This window comes from Stomoxys calcitrans, chromosome 2 (assembly GCF_963082655.1).
Source record: "Stomoxys calcitrans chromosome 2, idStoCalc2.1, whole genome shotgun sequence".
NCBI classification, from domain to species: Eukaryota; Metazoa; Arthropoda; class Insecta; order Diptera; family Muscidae; genus Stomoxys; species Stomoxys calcitrans.
The window spans coordinates 58221051-58239861 of NC_081553.1; the positions used below are offsets into that span (position 1 = coordinate 58221051).

Here is an 18811-nt window from a genome sequence, read left to right on the forward strand (position 1 = left end):
CGTAAGAAATTATTGTCCTCAGATTCAGGCCCCATTTAGAGCCTACGGCCCGTCGGCCCATAGTGCCCAGCATCTGTAAACCTTCTCAGTACGCTCCTGAATGTGACACTTCCCATTAAGTTTCCTATCCAAGATCACTCCTAAGTATTTGACTTTGTCAGTTATTGAAATCGTTTTGTTGAGGAAATGTGGTGCGTCAAATTGGCCCACCTTTGTCTTTCTCGTGAACAGGTATATTTCAGTATTCTCTGGGTTAACATTGCGACCCCTGGGTCTATCCCAGTTATATGTCATATGCAAGACCCTTTCGGCCCTTCTGCATAGCCGGTTCGTACCCTTATCCCTAAAAAGTATTATAAAACCGTGTTCAAAACCCTCCTCAGTCAGCAACCGTAATAGGTTATTTATAGTGGTCACCCAAAGGAATGGCGATAGAATGCCCCTTGTGGCGAGACCCTTTCCGCCCTTATCCATAGCTGATTTGGATCCTTGCCCGTTAGAGGAATTATAACATCGCCTGCATAGCAGACGAGTTCAAATCCCTCCTCAGTCAGCATCCGTAATAGGTTATTTGTGGTGGTCACCCAAAGGAGTGGCGATAGAATGCCCCCCTGTGGCGTGTCCTGTGCCACTTTCTCCCTTATATTTATGTCATGGGACCCACAATTTATCCACCTGTTCCGTAGCATATGGTTTATCCAGTCTCTAAAGACCTGGTCTAATGAATGGATCAATGTGTGGGTCCGCACATTGTTAAACGGCACATTGCCTTGTCGGACTTGGGTATAAATACCACCCTTGTCAGGCTTTCGGTGTATATGGAAGTCCTAGGCACGCTGTGAAAATAGCGGCCAGATGATGCGCCAGCCTTCTACAAGCCGCAATTTTTATCCTATTTGGCTGAAATTGAGCATGTAGTGTTTTGTTCTGACTTCCAACAATTGTGCCAAGTACGGTTCAAATCGGTCTATGCCTTGATATAGCTCCCATATAAACCCACCTCCCGATTTTACTTCTTGAGCCCTTATAGGCCGCAATTTTTGTCCGATTTGTCTGAAATTTTGCATGTAGTGTTTTATTAGGACTTTCAAAAACTGTGCCAAATACTGTAAAAATCGGTCTATAACCAGATATAGCTCCCATATAAACCGATCTCCCGATTTGACTTCTTGAGCCTTTACAAGCCGCAATTTTTGTCCGATTTGGCTGAAATTTTGCATGTAGTGTGCCAAATACGGTTCAAATCGGTCTATAACCTGATATAGCTACCATATAAACCGATCTCTCGGTTCCTACAAGGTTTAATTTTTACTGGTTTGACAGAAGTTTGGTATGTAAAATTTTATTTTTCCCTTCAACTAAATTTATTGTGTACACATTTTTAGCTGAATCCACGGTGGTGGGTTCCCAAAATTCGGCCCGGTATACATTTTTTTTGTAGCGTAGTGTTTTAGCAAGTCGTTGTTAACTTTCAATATATATCGTCATTGTTTTTCGCGTGAATGAAAAACACAAAACACGAGCGTATCTCTTCTTTGACTATTCCAATGAAATTCTAACGCAACAGAACAGCAGAGCAATTGTGGAGGCACACTTAACATTTCAAATATCGGACGCATTCAATTCAGTTGAAGTTTTAAAAGGTATCGGTAAAGGCTGGACATCAACATATAACGCGAAATAAAAGTGAAAATAAAATACAAAAGTAATGGGTGGTTCTCCAAATGGTGTGACAGTTGATAATGCCAAATCCACAAATGGCTCAAAACCCTCGGAGAGTGGATCGAATAGATCAAATGCTGCGAATGATGCTGCCAAGGCTTTTATTAAGAAAAACAATAATGGGGCCGTTGTCATAAGAAATCCTGACACAGTGACACCTAAGAAATTTGATGTTCAAGGGGAAAGTCTTGATCCACATTGTGATCCTTTGAATCCTAAGACAATATCGTTTCGTGATATAACTTCGGCAGCATTTTTAATTAAGGATGGCGTTGAGAGGACACCATGTCCGGTAAGAGTTGAATACTTTCGAAAAATGTCGGAGAAAGTTATAGAAATTAATATTGAATTTTCTTCAATAGCGCTCAACTACCTCAGATAGCTATGGCATGGATTTATATTTGAAAAAGGATTTCCTACAGTACACAGGAAGGTGAGTTATTGCCCTACTATATTATAAATGATAAAGTCCATGTTTATGTTTGAAAGTCTGAGGGAACGAAGGTTACCAGACATTGTGATGCTTTCGATTTTTCGTTTATTGATGCGTAATGTTTGTTGATAAGACTTGAAATCTGCTGTATTGCAAATTATATATTTTATATGGTGAGCTCATTGGAATGGTAGAAATTCTTGGATAGGCTGCCTATCGATAAGATTAATTTGTTATAAATAAAGCAGTCCAAGATCGTCGTACTTGCCAAGAGATGTCCGAACAACCTAGGGTCTTGTATTTGCATATGATCTCGCTAATACCTCAGCTCTAACAATTTAAAATTTTAAAGAGACATCTCTATCCGTTCTCACACGGCATATTTGGACGATATTCAACTAAAAGGTTAAGAGGGGTACCAAATCGCACTGTTTCAAATTTCATCAAAATCGGATGAAAAATGCTCCTTTTATGGGCTCAATACTCTATATCGGGAAATCGGTTTATATGGCAAATATATCGAAATATGGTCCAATCTGGACGATATTCAACAAATAGGTGTAGAGGTCTATCAAAACGCACTGTTTGCAATTTCATCAAAATCAGCTAAAAAATGCTCCTATTATGGGCTCTATACTCTATATCGGGAGATCGTTCTATATGGCAGCTATATCCAAATATGGTCCGATCTGGTCGATATTCGACACAAAGGTGCAGAGGTCTATCAAAACGCACTGTATCAAATTTCATTGAAATCGGATGAAAAATGCTCCTTTTATGGGCTCAGTACTCTATATCGGGAGAACGGTCTATATGGCAGCTATATCCAAACATGGTCAGATCTGGACGATGTTGGACACAAAGGTGCAGAGGTCTATCAAAACTCACTGTTTTAAATTTCATCCAAATCGGAAGAAAAATGCTCCTTTTATGCGTTTAAGGCTCTATATCGGGAGATCGGTCTATGTGGCAGCTATACCCAAATATGGTCCCATCTGGACGATATTCAACAGAAAGGTTTAGAGGGGTACCAGAACTCGCTGTACCAAATTTCATTGAAATAGGATGAATAATATTCCTTTTATAGGCTCATTACACTATATCGTGAGATTGGTATATATGACAGCTATATCCAAATATGGTCCAATCTGGACTACATTTTACATAAATGTGTAGGGGTCCACCAGAAAACACTGTACCAAATTTTATCGAATTCGGATAAAAAATGGATCTTTTATGGTCTCAATACCCTATATCGGGAGATCGGGTGGTCGGTCTATAGGGCAGCTTAATACAAATATAGTCCGATCTGAACCGCACTTTAAAGAAATGTGTTAGGGTCTACCAGAACGAACAGTGCATAATTTCATCGAAATCGGATGAAAAATGACCAATTTATTGCCTCAAGCTTAATGTCGGAAGATTGGTCTATATAGCGGCTATATATAAGTAAAATCTGATTTTATGAGATCAAAAGGTCAGGTTTATAACCAAAGAATAGGAAATCATCAAAAATTGTTTGGAAAATTTTTCTATACCCAAGATATCTGCAATATTATAAATACCCAAAAACGGTATTTATGGGGTATTTACCCAATAAATATTCAAGCGTTGGGTATTTACCCGGTAGAAACTTATTTCTGTCCATTATTGAATCGTCCCTTTCGTTTCTTCTTCTCTTTGTTCAAATTGTTTTCCCCTTCCATATGCATTCACATTTGTATACCCCCTACTTTAGGATGCGGGTCTACTAATTTCGTTATTCCGTTTGTAACTCCTCGAAATATGCGCCTAAGTCCCCATAATGCATATATATTTGTGATCGTCATCATGTTCAAAGTCGATTGAGTCCATGTCCGTCCATCTGTCTGTCGAAAGCACTCAAACTTTCGAAGGAGTAAAGTAGGCGCTTGAAATTTTGCACAAATACTTCTGATAAGTGTAGGTCGGTTGGGATTGCAAATAGGCCAAATCGACCCATGTTTTGATTTAGCTGCCATAAAAACCGATCTTGGGACTTGATTTCTTGAGCTTCTAGAGGGCGCAATTCTTATCCGATTTGACTGAGATTTTGTACGCAGTATTTTGGTATCACTTTCAAAAATTCTGCTATGTATGGTTTAAATTGGTTGATAATCTGCAATAAAAATTGATCTCCCGAATAGACTTCTTGAGCTTCTATAGGCGCAATTCTTATCCGATTTGGCTGAAATATTGCACATAGTGTTTTGGTATAACTTCCAACAACTGTTCCAAGTATGCTCTAAATCAATCTATAACCATATAAACCGTTCTCCCGAATAGACTTCTTGAGCTTCTAGAGGGTGAAATTCTTATCCGATTTGGATGAAATTTTGCATATGTCGTTTTGATATGACTTCCAACAATTGTTCTAAGTATGCTCTAAATCAGCCCATAACCTGATGTAGCTGCCATATATACCGATCAATTTGGTTGAAATTTTTCGTATATTGTTTTGGTACGACTTCCCACAACTATACCAAGTATGCTCTAAATCAGCCCATATCCAGACATAGCCGCCCATATAAACCGATCTCCCAATTAGACTTTTTGGGCTTCTAGAGGTCGCAATTCTTATCCAATTTGGTTGAAATTTTGCACTTGTCGTTTTGGTATGACTTCCAACAACTGTTTCAACTATGGTCTAAATCGATTGATAACCTGATATAGCTGCCATATAAACCGATCTCCCAATTTGACTTTCTGAGCATCTGGAGGGCGCAATTATTACTCGATTTGTTTGAAATTGTAGATGTGGTGTTTTTCAATGACTTCTAACAGCCATGATAAGTATGGTCTATATCGGTCAATAACTTGCTATAGCTCATATATATATTTGAAAAATTCATTCAAGGAACTTGATAAATGCGATCCATGGTGGAGGATATATAAGAGCCCGCCTTAACTTAGCACGGTTTTACATGTTCATTTCCAGTTTGCATCGTAACCCTCGCAATATACCACCTATTTGTAATATTCATACCTTACAGCATCCAAAACATATTTTATCGAATCATAAGATTTCCTCATATTGATGGCACTCTTTGAATTGTTGAAATAAAGCAATATTGACTCAGGCATTTTTTTGGAAAAATCTATAGATATGAGTCGGTCAAGTTTAGTATAGAAAAAAGGCATTCCATGGCATAGTCCATAGTCCGAAATATTTCTTAAAGTATAAATAATATCATAAAAGAGTTATTAAAGATGCCGCCAGATAAAATAAATTTCACGTTTTTCCTAGAACGTAATATTTGTTGATAAGAATGCACATTCATTTGTTTTGGCATTTCACTTTCCTCTGATGTTGCCTTTGGCGTGACAAAAAATTTAAACCGATTACCTTTAAACGAATTTTCTTCTATAAGTCCCTGATAAAAGTACTTTTCTCTAAAGTCAGCTTCCTTTATAATATCTAAACTAAAGCTAGACTGAGCAACGTCTGTTAACATGGGACCTATAGATTTCTTGGTACTGCTCTTGTTCTTACTCATACTGAAGTAGCTGTAAGTACTCAACCATTATTGCATTTATCTTGAAATTGTGAAGTAAGCACTTGAGATTTCGATTATCTATCATTCAACCTGGATAAGCTCATATTAGCTGTGTTTTATTTTAGTACTATAAAGTGTAGTGCAATAAAATTTGTATGAAAATGGCATCTATCCAGGATAACGAAGTTCTGGATAAATTACCAGTGCAGGTTAAAAACCAGTTTACACTGCTCATTAAATCGGGATTTAAGGCTCTCGTCAGCTGATTTTTTAAAGGGAACAGATGATCGATCCTTAAATCCGGATTTAAAAAGCAGTGTAAACGGTGCTTTATGTAGAACATCTGTTGCCAGGATTGCCATGATATGATTCTCACAAATAAGTGTGGCCACTTGCAGAAATGCCTTTTGCTGTGAATGGTAAAATAAAATAAAAACCAATTATTTAAACAATTGCGAGCACAAATCTTAATAAATTTTATTTGACTGCTATGTTCACATGGAAATGAAAATATTGCCCATGAATAGAGATGGTTTCTACCGGGTAAATACTCAATACTTGGGTATTTATTAGGTAAATACCCAATGCTTGGGTAAATATTGGGTAAATACCCAATGAATACCTTTTTTGGGTATTTATACATTTTCTGATATTTTGGTGATGAAATCATTTTCCAAAAACTTTCGTATTTTCTGTATATAAACCTGACCTTTGATCTCATAAAATCGGAACTTAGTTATATATAGCAGATATATAGACCGATCTCAAGACTTAAAGTCTTAAGGCTATAAATTGGTCATTTTTCATCCGATTTCAATGAAATTTGGCAAAGTGAGTTCTGGTAGAACCCTACCCATTTCTGTCAAGTGTGGTCCAGATCGAACCTTATTTGGATATAACTGCCCCATGAACCGACCGCCCGATAAAGGGTATTAAGGCCATTAAAGATCGATTTATTACCCGATTTTGATGAAAATTGGCGTAGTGAGTTCTGGTAGACCCCTACCCACATTGCACTATATATTGAGATATAGCTGCCTTAGAGACTGATCCGCTATTAAGGGTCTTAGGCCCATAAAGCCGCTCTTATTAACCGATCTCGTTGAAATTTGGAACTGTGAATCAAATATGGTGCAGATGGAACCATATTTATATATACCATATGGATCGATATGCCAATTTTGGATTTAACCTTATAAAAATCGCATTTATTACCCAATTTCATGCAATTTTGAAATAGTGATTTGATAAGCCCGTGATATCCGGACAGAATATTGTACTTTGCGGAACATATTTTTGCACATAGCTGCTACATAGACTGATCTACCCATTGTAACTACTTTTCAATGGTGAAGAATTTTTAACTACCCCAATAATAATGTACTTGCACTTATTGTACTTGAAGAAACATAGAAGCCTTTTGGACTCATTTATTTACGAAGAAACATAGAAGCCTTTTGGAATATTAAGTTTGTAATATTTTCTTGTCAGTTTAGAAAATTTTCATTCTGATTTCGAAACTTGAACATCTAAGTTATGTTTTAATTATTTCGGAGAAATTTTGTGTACATTTTTCTTTTAAACTTTTGTTTTTGATTATTCATGAAAGGTAAAGGGCGTTAGGTAGAGGATATATGGGCTAACGATGGAGTTCGTTAGTATTGGTTGGGAGGGTAGAGATCACCTGGCGGCAGATTGACATCTCATGCTGCATTTCTTATCATCATCGTCCTAAATTTCCTGTATATCTGCTATTTCCGTATCTTATTCCCTTCTATCTCTTTTTCTCTAAGAGCTACCTTTTATCTTTACTTTTATGGCAACGCATCCGAGCCTACTTCTGTTGAGGAAGAACCGCCCCAGGACTGAGCACGGCCGGTGTCAAGAAGGTAGCCATCCTCAGCGGAAGTAGGGCCCTTCGTGGTGGATCGTTACACCATTTAGGGTCTTATGAGGCACTCAAACCAAAAGTAGTGACAGTTTACAATAACTAAACACGTCTAAGCCCAGGAGACCAAACAAATGCGAAAAAAATTTTCGGAAATACGTCTAACCATCTTCGAATGATTGATAATTTAGTTCAATGTTACCGGGGGTGCTATTCAAGTGAGCAGCAGTGTATATAGCGGCCCTTGCATGGAACCCTTCCCAGTCTTGATGTGACCTCCTATTTTTTCATAACCTCCTGGTGCGGACTTTGCTACATTATTGAATCCGACGGACTCTTTTGTTCGCCATAACACAAAAACAAGTCAAACAACAATGCACAACAACGACAACAGCACTGAAACAGAATTGATAGTGCACATTTCGTGAGCATTGAATTACATTTGCTATTATTTGAAGCGAATTTTATATTGACGCAGCGACATTTCGCATGTATTTTTCTCGCAATTCTAGAGGGCGCAACTCAATACCATTTCTATGGACTATGTTGGCAGCTGAAATTTACCATGACGTGTTTTGTTATGACTTTCAACAACTGTGCCAAATATGGTTTAAATCGGCCCATAACCTGATATAGCTGACATATAGGCCGATCTGGGATCATGACTTCTTGAGCCGCTAGAGGGCGCAATTATTACCCGATTTGGCTGAAACGGCTTCTCCCATGACTTTCAACATACGTGCGGCCTAAAGGGCGCAATTCTTATTCGAATTGGCTTCAATCTTACACAATGACTTCTGCACCGAAGGTAGTGGCTGCATTCTGCATTTTGTGTATGGTGTCTGGCCTCATATTTTGCAGGATGACATTCCCGCATTTATACGAAGTTTGCGCCTGCCATGAGAGGCCTTGCAACGCCAGAAGCAAACCTTGGGAGTCTAGCCAGTTCTTGCCCCTTATCATCATCCGTCGTAGTTTATATTCAGTCTTCCTTGTATTTCTTACTGTGATGACAGAAGCGATGTTGTCTGCGTATCATCGTGCATAATTTTCGATCGATTTTGTCTTTTCCATCGCCAATGGCAAATCTTGAGAATCTAGCCAGTTTTGGCCCTTACTTTGCCCACCGTATTATGTCTGAGCATCCTTCGGAGCAACTCAGTCTTGTGAATCACGTGTTGCCCGTGGATGTCTTGAAAGTTTTTACCCCGATTTCAAAATTCTTGTCGTTATGACAACAGTAGCTCAGATGTTAACATGCCCCCTTGTGATGCTGAATGCATGGGTTCAAATCCCGGCGAGAACATGAAAAGAAAAAACACTTGTGAGGTAATTACCTTGGGTAACCAGCCATGTAAGCTTCTCTAAGGAGTGGCGTCGCTCTGCGGCATGCCGTTCAAGCTCGGTTATCGGACAGGCGTTCAGACTCGGTATCAGACAGCATCATGAGTATCCCGGCTGTTTCTTAAGAGGAATGTTAATGGGGAAATTTGGAATGCAGTCTGGGGTCTATATTTGCAGTATTCTGTCCTAGCTTGGATTTCGGAAATCCGTTCCCAATATGATCTTATATTCCCCTTTTTAACATACCCTAGATAACTCCAAACTAAAATTTTTCCTTTACTTTCAGTTTCAAGGAACGTGGAGCTCGTTATGCTTTGCTATGCCTCACCGAGGAACAAAAGAAAATCGGTGTTATATCCGCATCCTTAGGAAATCATGCTCAGGTAAAAAGCACAACACAATCTTCAAAAAATATTCAATAGAACTTTTGCCTTCCGCTTACAGGCTCTCAGTTACCATGGTTGGAAATTAAATATCCCTGTTACAGTGGTAATGCCCAAAGCTGCTCCCATTATGAAAATTCAAAAGTGTCGCAACTACAAAGCCAATGTTATAGTCGAAGGTAAAGATATGGCCGAAGCCAAGGCATTGGCCATGAAAATGTCCGAAGAGAATAAATTATTGTATGTCAATGGTTATGATCATCCACACATAATGGCTGGTCAGGGTACTTTGGGTTTGGAAATTCTCGAACAGGTACCCAATCCAGATGCTGTCATAATTCCTGTGGGAGGAGGTGGCCTTATTGCGGGTATAGCAACCGCCATTAAGGCTTTGTCGCCAAAAACTAAAATTATTGTTAGTACTCTTATGGCAACTATGAGAAATGTTTTGATTATGGGTTTTTTGCCTTTCTAGGGTGTCGAATCGGCCAAATGCCCCAGCTTTTCCAATGCCATGGAGAATAATGCTCCCATCTATACACCCATCAAAAATACTTTGGCTGATGGCTTGGCTGTGCCCAAAGTGGGCTATAATGCCTATGTCACCGCCTTGCCATTGATTGACAAAATGGTGGTGGTCAAAGAGGAATGGATTGCCTTGGCCATTTTGCGTTTGGTCGAAGAGGAAAAGTGTGTGGTCGAAGGTGCTGGCGCCTCGGGCTTGGCTGCAATTTTGGCTGGCCAATTGCCAGAGCTGAAGGGAAAGAAGTAATTTCTGAATATTTGTTTAAATTGATTTTTTTTAATTGATTTCTGATATTTTTCAGAGTGGTGGTCTTGTTGTGTGGTGGCAATATTGATACCACCGTCTTTGGTCGTTGCCTGGAGCGTGGCCTGGCTGCTGAGGGCCGTTTGGTGAAATTCAATGTTGAATTGACTGATCGCCCAGGGGGCCTAAATGAATTGTGTGAAATTCTTGGTGTTTTGGGTGTATCTATTAAGGATATAATGCATGAGAGAGCCTGGCTTAAGGATATCTATACAGTGGAGGTAAGTTTGGGGGGAAGATCTTGACAAAACAAGAAAGAGAAAGTAGTGAGAGTGAGTACATCAAAGCATTGTTGGGTTATGTTATGTTGTTGATGAATGTTAGACAAAGGCAGATAACGAATTATTTACAATAACCAGGAAGATCGACATTTGGGGACATTGAAGTTGTAATCGAGACAGCAAAGGCGGTCAGGTAGAGAAAATACTTTTCCAAAAACACTTTTAGTAACTTTTGATAGTCTGACGTACTTCGGGCATTCAGAGAGAACTTAAATGTACCAGCGCTCAGTGGGATAGAATCGAAAAACTAGTAAAAATATCTAGTTTAGGGGTAGACATATGATTTTTTTATACCCAGCACCGAATGATGAAGTTATATCCGTTTCCGACCCTATAAAATATTCTTGATCGTCGCGAAAATTTAAGACGATCTGGCCATGTCCGTCCGTCTGTCTGTTGAATTCACGCCACAGTCTTTAAAAATAGCGATATCGAGCTGAAACTTTGCTCAGATTCTTTTTTTATCCGTAGGCAGGTTAAGTTCGAAGATAATATAGCCCCCACATAGACCGTTCTGCAGATTTAAGGTCTTAGGCTACATTTGTTATCCGATTTCTTCAAAATTTAGGTCAGTGAGTTGTGTAATGCCCCTCGACATCCTTTTTATACCCTCCACCATAGGAAGGGGGTATACTAATTTCGTCGTTCTGGTTGTAACACCTCGAAATATGCGTCTGAGACCCCGTAAAGTAGTAAAGCTAGTCGCTTGAAATGTTGCACATATACTTTTTATTAGTGTAGGTCAGTTGGGATTGTAAATGGGCCAAATCGGTCCATGTTTTGATATAGCTGCCATATAAACCGATCTTGGATGTTGACTTCTTGAGCCTCTAGGTGGCGCAATTCTCGTCCGATTTTGCACGAGGTGCTTTGGTATTACTTCCAACAACTGTGCTAAGTATGGTTCATATCAGTTCATAACCTGATATAGCTGTCATATAAACCGATCTGGGATCTTGACTTCTTGAGTCGCTCGAGGACGCGATTCTCATCCGATTTGGCTGAAATTTTGCATGACGTGTTTTGTTATGACTTCCAACAACTGTGCTAAGTATGGCGCAAATCGGTACATAACCTGATATAGCTGCCATATAAACCGATCTGGGATCTTGACTTCTTGACCCTCTAAAGGACGCAATTCTCATCCGATTTGGCAGAAATATTGTACAACGACCTTCAAAATACGGGTTCAAAATAATCTAAATCGACCTATAGCTCGATTCAGCTCCCATATTAACCGATCTCCCGATTTTGCTTCTACAATCGCAATTCTTATCCGTATGGACTGAAATATTACACAATGACTTCTGCAATGTTCAGCATTTAATTCGTTCATGGCCCGAATGGGACTATAACTTGTTTCTTTCTGATGTCTCTGACTGGATTAGAGTTCAGGCGTTCAACGACAAAGGCGGACATGCTAACCTCAGCTTTACACATTGCAAACACAAAAAGTGATGTCAATTTAAGAGCAAATTAGCCTAAAATGAAGATTGGCTAAATGTTATGCTTGAACATTTAATTAAGGAATAGAACGGCTCAGCCCAATCTTATATACCATCCACTATACCATCAATAGTAGTGTGACATCTATTTTATTATATGGCTGTACAACTTGGAGCTTGACACAAGCGACATCAAATGAAGAATTGCACATAACAACAAACACTTCCCATGTCGATGTAGACATCCAGAAGAGAAAAAGACTTGGTTGGGTCATATCCTATGCCAACCACGCGTTGATATAGCGAGAAATGTCCTAGACTGGAATCCACGCAAGAACTGCGTAGCAGGGGACATCCGGAAAACACATGGATCCGCTGCACGAAAAAAAAAGTTGGAATCAACGCATATATCGTGGAATTAGACCAAGGCTTTGGGCAACGAAAGAGCTACATAGAAGAGGGCTTGTGGGTGCCCTATGTTCACACTGAACAGTTTACTATTGGTCATATTTTACTGTAATACATTTAATATACACCAATTGTAAATGAAGGACACGCCTGGGTTCGAATCCTGGCGAGTCTATCAGAAAACATTTTCAGCGTTGGTTTTCCCCTCCTAATGCTGGCAACATTTGTGAGGAACTATGCCATGTAAAAACTTCTCTCCCAAGAGGTATCGCTCTGCGGCACGCCGTTCGAACTCGCCTATAAAAAGGAGGTCCCTTATCATTAATATGTGAGAATTTTGCTCCTGTTCCTTAGTGGAATGTTCATGTGCAACATTTGCAGAGTACAACAACTATTTAAATTATTTTGACAATTTAAATTTTTCTTTTTTTTTTAGGTCAAAGTAGTTTGCGAAACTAGAGATTGGACCCACAGCATGGAACTAATGAATGAATTGAAGAAACATTATCAAAAGGTTCAATTTTCCGATGAACCTCTGGCCATTAATGATTCACTAGCAGTGTTGGGCAAAAAGTAAAACATTGACAAAAATTATAAATGAAAAATTTTATTAAAAAAAAATAACATAGATAATAAATTATTTTTTAAGTTCCGTCCATAAATTCAGAGTCTCACTATTCCTCCTCCTCTTCATCTTCATCCTCTTCTTCTTCATCATCATCATCATCATCATCATCTGATTCATGAGTTTCATTTTCGTTATCACTTATAGACTCCCCCAATTTCTTAAATTTCAATTCTTTCTTTAACAAACTCAATCGATAGGCTTCTTCCATTTCCACACTGGGATCGTTGGTTTCCATAAAATCCAAGGGTGTATGAGGAAATTCCTCTGCCACTGCTGGCAAATGTGGCCAAGGCATATTTCGTGCCACATATTTATGACCCCAACCCATATAAATGGAATCACAAAGATCTTCAAAGGTAAAGGTATAAGCTCCAGGCCAAATATTAGATCTCATTACCAGCAGACGTTCATTTCGGTTGGTATAGGTACTGGTAAAGCGTCCCACCCAGGCTACGGGAATCTCTTCATAAGAGTCATGTGAACAACAAGATAAAATGGGAGGCCCCAATTCACGTGAAGTATTAACATTTAATTCTTGTTCTTCTTGGTCTCCAATAGATTCTTCTTCCTCGCTAGATTCTTCTTCTTCCTCTTGGTATTCATCTCCTTGTTCTATACCCATTTCTTCCATTTGGCGTAGTTTTTCTAAACGCTTCAATTCTTTTTGTCTTTCGAGTTTTGCCTTCTCTTCGTCAAACCACACTACTCGACCCTGAGGTAAAATATTGGGTCTAATATGAAGCCATTGCGAAGCTTGATTAAGTTTGGCCAAGGGCAAAGGATAATATTTTTCATTTCGCAGAAGGACAATATCATTATCTGGAAAAAGAGGGAGGGATAGATAAAAATAGGAAGTTATTGTGAAATATTGAATTTCGTGAATGATATTTTCAAAATTTCGACTTTCTTGGACTATTTTTCCAAAATGATTTTCATAAAAGATTGTATTAAAATTTAGTTTGAATTACAATGAAATTTTTTCAACATGCGTTAAAGTCTGAAAAGAGTTCACCCATATGAGATAAGAGTATAGAGGAAACGTCATGATAATGGGCTATAAATCAACAGAATGTATATGTTAAACAGCTCGTTGGAAGTATCCAGACTTCCTGGGAGAGCGCAAACTTCGACTTGGTGAGAAATGTGGACATCCCCTACCTCACAAGGGCGACGGTCTTCATCAAAGGCAGATCCAGATTTGCCCATGAACATTCCATTAAGGAACAGGGACAAACTTCTCAAGTATCAATGAGTGCTGTCCGATTCAGTTTTAAGCTCAATGATAAGGGACCTCCTTTTTATAGCCGAGTCCGAACGGCGTGAGGCAGAGCGACACCTCTTTGGGAAGAGCTCTTCCTCAGGGCTCTTCCTCAGGGTGAAGGCGAAAGAAACTCTACTTGTGGGGGGCCTAGACCAAGTCTCCATGGCAAGTGTGGCTAAGAGTAAAAGCATGGTGTTGTTTGCGTCCAAGGTTGTCTATTTCAATATTGGATAGGATAGGCTAAGACACTGATATTGAGACATCATGCACTGCAGGGACGAGAAACAGCCTAATGAGGAAGGAGCCGAAGATGAGATCATTACCGGCATTGTTAAGATTGGAAAGACTGGTATAGGCAAAGATCCTAAAATTGGAAAATTGGAATAGGGAGCCGACGATGAAACCATCATCCTAATATTGGAACAACATGCAGTGCTGTGACGATGAGCAGACGTTGATACCATCACCAACATTCTCAAGATTGGTAAGACTAGAATAGGCAAAGATCCTAATATTGGAACATTAGGTCTTCAGCCTTTCGAACAGGGAGCCGGCGATAAGACCATTACAGACTCCCAAGAAGCCAAGAAGGTGATTCAGATAATCCTCGACCGGGGCGAGATAGCTACATACGCTCTGATGAAGAAAATCAGCAAGGGCAAAATTCGCATTGCCTTGATTCAGTATGGAAGACCCGGAACAAAGTTTCTTGACTGAACAATGTAATCTATCAATTATTCTATGCTAAAACGGGAAGTCGGCCTGAATTATTTGGCATACAAATTTAAATTACCCTTTTCCCCAGAGTTGTCAACGTCAGAGACGTGGAGCATACATGGTATCACTATTTTCGAAAATCTGTTGGGGCTGCGAAATCTTCGTTTGCGATCCAGTTTCGAAATTTTTTTTCTGAATAGTGCTTAAATATCCAAACATTAAAGTCCGCTAGAGGTCTACAATATCTCCACAGGTTTCGAAGATATTCGACTTTAATTATTTTTTTTTTTTTGCAAATTTGACCGAGACCTCCTTCGTATTTTGCAGTTTACAAAGGTATTTGTGGTTCAATTTTCATATTTATGCATGATTTAGATCTTGGTACTTGCGATGAGAACCACGGCCGCTAGGGCATTGGATACTGTTCAACTTTTCTGACCCATAGACATACAGATTATGTGTGAGACAGCCACTGCGGCTATGAGACTTAAGCCCAACAGAGGATAGGAGCTGGTCATACTATCGCCATATAATGAAGGCGACAATATGAAACCTGGAAGGAATTGAAGAGTTTTCGGATGGGATACCTGAGACGACGCTTAAAGTTGAGCGAGAGGCACTGCTGCCAGCTGCACAGCCTTGGATTGACGGAAATCTGGTATTGTTCAATTGGATCAAAGCTATTGGGGGTCTATATTGAGACCCCAGGAATTGAGATCTGTTGTCGACTGCCTGACCATAATACGGTCGTGCAAGAGGAGATCTGGGCGATAACGCCCGATTTGACTTCTTGAGCTCTTACAAGCCGCAATTTTTTTCCGATTCGCCTGAAATTTTGCATGTGGTGTCCTTTTATGACTTCCAACAATTGGGCCTAGTACGGTCTATAACCTGATATAGCACCCATATAAACCGATCACCCGATTTGACTTCTTGAGCCCTTATAAGCCACAATTCCAACAACTGTGCCAAATACGATCCAAATCAGTCTATAACCTGATATAGCTCTAATGTAAACCGGTCTCTTGATCATCCTTGTTCGATTCCTAGAAACTTTACTATTTGCTGGTTGACATAAGTTATGTAGGATAAAATGATGCCCTACAACTAAATTTATTTTGTTTACATTTTTAGCAGAATCCATTGCGGTGGGTTCCCAAGATTCGGCCCGGTCCAACTTTGCACGCTTTTACTTATTACAAATTAACTTGGCATAGTAATATTCGTCAAAAACAATTTTCATAAAAAAATTTTTAAACTAATATTGTAAAATTTCTTTTTTTTTCTTATCCTTTTAATTTTTGAATTTATGCGCCTGGTAGTGATTTTAAACGTAGGACTAATGATACCAGGCGCACAAGAATCATGAATGAGATGAAAAATTTAATTAACACTGTCAAATAATCTTGACTTTTGTTGTACATACATTGACTATGGCTTGCTTACCTGGCAGTGCTTCTTCGCCTTCTTCTTCTTCTCCATACTTTGTGGTTGTATCTTCACTTTGCCCATCAGTAGTTTCTTCCTCATCAGCCTCATAATCGGCAAGACCATCGAATAAACGTTTCTCACTCTTTGTCATGCGACGGTAATAGCCTCTTGGAGCAATATAAGTTCCAGCTGTGATACGCGAAATCATAGCCCTAAGGTAATGTTTCTCCTTGCCGGGAAAGCAAGGATATGATATGACATCGGCTTCCAAATCTCCTGTAAAGAATTTTTTGATTTTTCGGGAAATTTGTACTTGTTTGGGTGTACAAATGGGTAATTCCATCCATTCATCCCAGAGATTGTTAACCACAAAATAGGTAAAACGATTGACTCCTTGTCCAATGGGCTCAGGAGGTATATCAAAAAGCTCTTCAACCTTAACCTTTGGTATGGGTGCAGCAAGAGGTTTCATTTTATCCAACTCAATGACAGGATAATTTTCCCAACCCATTGTGCCGGGAGTTAATTCAGGTCCAATGTGAGTAACTTCCACCTCTGGAAGCTTCCATTGGCTCTCGAAAATTTCCTTTTGCATTTGAGAAAATCTAGATTCGATTTCTTCATTGGTCAAAAGAACCTCCACTATGTAGTAGGGAGCCTTAGTACCATATATCATGCCCCAAAAGCGACATTGGCGTATGGAAGGGTGAGTCTGCAAACGATCCATGGAGCAAGCCAATTGAAATATATCTTCTGCAGTAAAGCTAAACCCACATTGGTTCCAATAGAATTGTAAATGTTGCACTCGACCATTAAATATGCGAAAATTGTCCAAAGGCTCCCTTTTCAAATCCAATTTGAGGTCATCGATTTTCTGTCGTTCCTCTTCCAAGTCTTCATCATCTAGTAGGTCACTGGGATAGGGCAAATTCATGGACATCAATTGCTTTTGGGCGACTTTGTATGAACGCTTCTCCTCGTGCACACCATCGGGAGGAAAACGCTCCGGCACATGAAGTTTTTGTTCACGGACTTTACGACTGAATTCCTCAAAAAAGTCAATGACATTGGGAGGACGTTCGTCAATGACACGTTTGATAATGTCCGAAAGATGATCGAATCTTAGAGAGTATAAATAACTTAAAAAATTTCATCATTATTAAGCTACACTGGTACTTACAAATTATCTCCACTTATGGAGCTGTACTGCTGCATTATGGATTTGGCCATGGCCAATTCGTATCCAATATTTGGCGCCATGGGCTGGGCTAATTTCGGTTGGTGACATTCTTTATTGAAGAGTTCAAAGCTTAATGAGGATGAGCTGGTGGAGCTTGATAGAATCATGGAGGGACACTTATCTGTCGATCCATTTGTCGAGGACTTGGCTTGCTTTTCTTGGGTTTGTGGTGTCTGGCGTTGGGAACATGGAATGTTTAGACCAATTGTAGAGCTGCTTGAAGAATCCGTTGGCACAAAGTCGTCACAAGAGAAATTGGAGTTTATATCCATCATTTTCAAGAAAACTTAAAAAAAGGAATTTTATTTTTTCGACAAGTTTTTTACGTAGTTTTTTTTTAAGATTTCCAAAAATTAATATTTTTATGAGAAAATTGTCAAACAAATATTTGAAGAAATTCAATTTGTATGGTAGATACACTTGAAGAAACTATGATATCAGAATATAGACATTTAACATCAATCCTACACAGAAAAATCGGTATCTATCACGAAATTAATTAATCCAATTAATTTTTTTATTGAAACTGTTTCAATCACGAAAATGACAATATCAAAGTAATTGAAAAAATTTTCAATTAAGAAAAATATTGAAATTTTCAATTAATTATTTAATTGTATCAATGAAACAAATGATTGAAATTATTTAAATTTTCAGTTAATTTTTTAATTGATTCAATAAAAAAATGACTGAAATTTTTTTTAAAAATTTCAATTTATTTCTTTATTTAGTACGCAGATGTGTACCTGAAACATGGCAAAGGTCGTAACCAGTCGTATAAAAAACTCTCAGCGGGTGTCAGGTGCCCTATGGATTTATTGTTGTTGCCGTAGCAGTATACTTATACCATACTTATAAATGTAAGTTTCGATTAAAAAAATGATTGAATCTATTAATTTTTTAATTAAAAATTACAAACATTTTCAATCACGATAATGATCGAATGAATGTGTTGATTCAATTAAAAAATTAATTGAATCAATTAATTGTTCAATTGAAAATGGCCAACATTTCAATTACGGCTCTAATTGAAAAAATGCGTATTCAATAAAAAAATTATTTAATCAATAATTTTTTTAATTGAAAACGATTTTATTTTAAATTAAATTTTTAATTGCATTTTTTTCTGTGTACATGTGCCCCATTCTTAACCGATGACGTGGAGTACCAGACCAAGCACCTAAGTGAGCCGGAGTCGAACTTTGGTTCGAAGTTGAGCACGATAGCCCCAACTCCGAACTGCTCTCCGACTTAGACTCCAATCCGAGGTCGGAGTCGAGGGTTAG

The 18811-nt window shown here is 38.7% G+C and overlaps 2 protein-coding genes across 2 annotated transcripts; one reads left to right on the plus strand and one right to left on the minus strand.

Annotated features, from left to right (window-relative positions):
* Positions 1-1361: 1361 nt before the first annotated feature.
* Positions 1362-12910, plus strand: LOC106080674 (L-threonine ammonia-lyase). The gene is made up of 7 exons (XM_013242130.2): positions 1362-2014; positions 2085-2155; positions 9189-9285; positions 9347-9700; positions 9761-10053; positions 10113-10335; positions 12685-12910. The coding sequence occupies exons 1-7, from the start codon at positions 1709-1711 to the stop codon at positions 12823-12825; spliced, it is 1485 nt and encodes a 494-aa protein (XP_013097584.2). The 5' UTR covers positions 1362-1708; the 3' UTR covers positions 12826-12910.
* On the minus strand, positions 12840-17913 carry LOC106080673 (radial spoke head protein 6 homolog A). Its single transcript, XM_013242129.2, has 3 exons — positions 17466-17913; positions 16301-17406; positions 12840-13695 (listed from the first exon to the last, which is right to left on the minus strand). Exons 1-3 carry the CDS (start codon positions 17798-17800, stop codon positions 12923-12925), a joined length of 2214 nt encoding a protein of 737 aa, XP_013097583.2. The 5' UTR covers positions 17801-17913; the 3' UTR covers positions 12840-12922.
* Between the last annotated feature and the right edge of the window lie 898 nt (positions 17914-18811).